This window comes from Stegostoma tigrinum, chromosome 29, assembly GCF_030684315.1.
Source record: "Stegostoma tigrinum isolate sSteTig4 chromosome 29, sSteTig4.hap1, whole genome shotgun sequence".
Taxonomy (NCBI): domain Eukaryota; kingdom Metazoa; phylum Chordata; class Chondrichthyes; order Orectolobiformes; family Stegostomatidae; genus Stegostoma; species Stegostoma tigrinum.
This window is the reverse complement of record NC_081382.1, coordinates 45,043,447-45,045,847: the sequence shown is the minus strand read 5'-3', so window position 1 is coordinate 45,045,847 and position 2,401 is coordinate 45,043,447. Positions and strand designations below refer to the sequence as shown.

Here is a 2,401-nt window from a genome sequence, read left to right as displayed (position 1 = left end):
GGAGGGGGAGGGCTCCCACAGGCCGCCGTCGTGCCCAGGGCTGGGGACTGAAACAGTGTGGAGCAGGGAGTGACGGTGCGAGTGAGCCTGTGTGTGTGCCCTGCAGGTGAGATGGGGATTGGAGTGACCTTCACCATCGTTGTCGAACTGGTCAGCCCCGCACTTCGCGCTCCTGCTGTGGCCATTTACATCTTCATCATCTCCAACATTGGAGGCAACGCCCCACTGCTCGTGACTCCAGTCACCAGAGCCTGGGGCCTTCGTGCTGCTTTACTTCTGCTGTGCCCTGGAATGTACATCGTAGGTATGTCACAGGTACCCCGTATCCCCTCGAAACCACCTCCACATTCCACACCCCAACCAGCCCCATCAAACTGCTCCCCCACCCTATCCCCTTCCACACCACAGCCTTCTCCCTTATGCCCATCATTCCCAACTCTCTCCACCCCCTACACCCCCTCCTTATCTCTGTCACCCCCTCCAGCCCCTACACCACATCCCTATCTCTGTCACCCCCTCCAGCCCCTCACTATCTCTGTCACCCCCTCCAGCCCCTACACCCCCTCCCTATCTCTGTCACCCCCTCCAGCCCCTACACCCCCTCCCTATCTCTGTCAACCCCTCCAGCCCCTCCACCCCCTCCCTATCTCTGTCACCCCCTACACCCCCTCACTATCTCTGTCACCCCCTCCAGCCCCTACACCCCCTCACTATCTCTGTCACCCCCTCCAGCTCCTACACCCCCTCCCTATCTCTGTCACCCCCTCCAGCCCCTACACCCCCTCCCTATCTCTGTCACAACCTCCAGCCCCTACACCCCCTCCCTATCTCTGTCACCCCCTCCAGCCCCTCACTATCTCTGTCACCCCCTCCAGCCCCTACACCCCCTCACTATCTCTGTCACCCCCTCCACCCCCTCCCTATCTCTGTAACCCCCTCCACCCCCTCACTATCTCTGTCACCCCCTCCAGCCCCTACACCCCCTCCCTATCTCTGTCACCCCCTCCAGCCCCCTCACTATCTCTGTCACCTCCTCCACCCCCTCACTATCTCTGTCACCCCCTCCAGCCCCTACACCCCCTCCCTATCTCTGTCACCCCCTCCAGCCCCTACACCCCCTCACTATCTCTGTCACCCCCTCCACCCCCTCCCTATCTCTGTCACCCCCTCCAGCCCCTACACCCCCTCCCTATCTCTGTCACCCCCTCCAGCTCCTACACCCCCTCACTATCTCTGTCACCCCCTCCACCCCCTCCCTATCTCTGTCACCCCCTCCAGCCTCCTACACCCCCTCACTATCTCTGTCACCCCCTCCACCCCCTCCCTATCTCTGTCACCCCCTCCAGCCCCTACACCCCCTCACTATCTCTGTCACCCCCTCCACCCCCTCCCTATCTCTGTCACCCCCTCCAGCCCCCTACATCATCTCTGTGTTTATATACCCTCCTTCAATCCCTGAATGTCTCCTTTCCGAATACCCCTGATATTAATCACCCCCCTCTCCGCACCATTGTGGGCTCCTCCTTGCTCTGCTGGACCTTCATTGCTCGAATTTCCTGCGGGAGCCTCTGTTTCAGTATTATGCTGCCGCCCCAGCTCACCTGCAGTAATATTCCTGATGTGGCCAAAATTGCCAAATTTTCTATGAACCTTGGTCCTCCAAAGGGCCCGTGTTGCTGTGGTCAAGGTGCTATCTGAATGCAGCTGTTGTTGTTGCGCTGCCTTTCTCCCTTGTTGCTCTAAGTGTGCACACCCCTCCCCCTGCGTCTCTCTGTCTCACTCTCTCTCTCTCTCCTGCTGCAGGTTCCTTGATGCACCTCCTGACTTTGGCTCTGTTGTACCGTGAAAGCAAGCTTGCCAGCCCTGAGGAATCAGTCCCCCTGCTGGAACCTGGCCCCAGGCTGCCATCCCCAAAATACTCCTGACACCCTCAGGGGGTGCAGATTGTCTCAGCTGGGGGTGGGACTGTCTGGGCTGGGGGTGGGGGCATCTATGTGGAAGAGGGTCCGTCTGGGCTCACAGAGGGATTGACTGGGCTGGGGAGGGTCTGTCTGGGCTGGGGTGGGGTGTCTGAGCTGAGGGTGTGGGTGACTGGACTGGGTTGGGGTGTCTGGGTTGGCTGGGGGTGTCTGAGCTGAGGGTGTGGGTGACTGGGCTGGGTTGGGGTGTCTGGGTTGGGTGGGGGTGTCTGAGCTGAGGGTGTGGGTGTCTGGGCTGGGTTGGGGTGTCCGAGCTGAGGGTGTGGGTGTCTGGGCTGGGTAGGGGTGTCCGAGCTGAGGGTGTGGGTGTCTGGGCTGGGTTAGGGTGTCTGGGCTGGGTGGGGGTGTCTGAGCTGAGGGTGTGGGTGTCTGGGCTGGGTGGGGGTGTCCGAGTTGAGGGTGTGGGTGTCTGGGCTGGGTAG

At 60.9% G+C, this 2,401-nt stretch overlaps 1 protein-coding gene across 1 annotated transcript in view; it reads left to right on the top strand.

Annotated features, from left to right (window-relative positions):
* The window catches only part of LOC125465284 (quinolone resistance transporter-like), a 293,668-nt gene extending 291,720 nt beyond the window's left edge, over window positions 1-1,948 (top strand). Inside the window, exons 8-9 of the mRNA XM_059638212.1 lie at window positions 107-304; window positions 1,804-1,948. Coding sequence (XP_059494195.1) covers window positions 107-304; window positions 1,804-1,925 — 320 coding nt within the window. The 3' untranslated portion in view covers window positions 1,926-1,948. The remainder of the gene's footprint in view (window positions 1-106; window positions 305-1,803) is intronic.
* The last annotated feature ends 453 nt before the right edge of the window (window positions 1,949-2,401 follow it).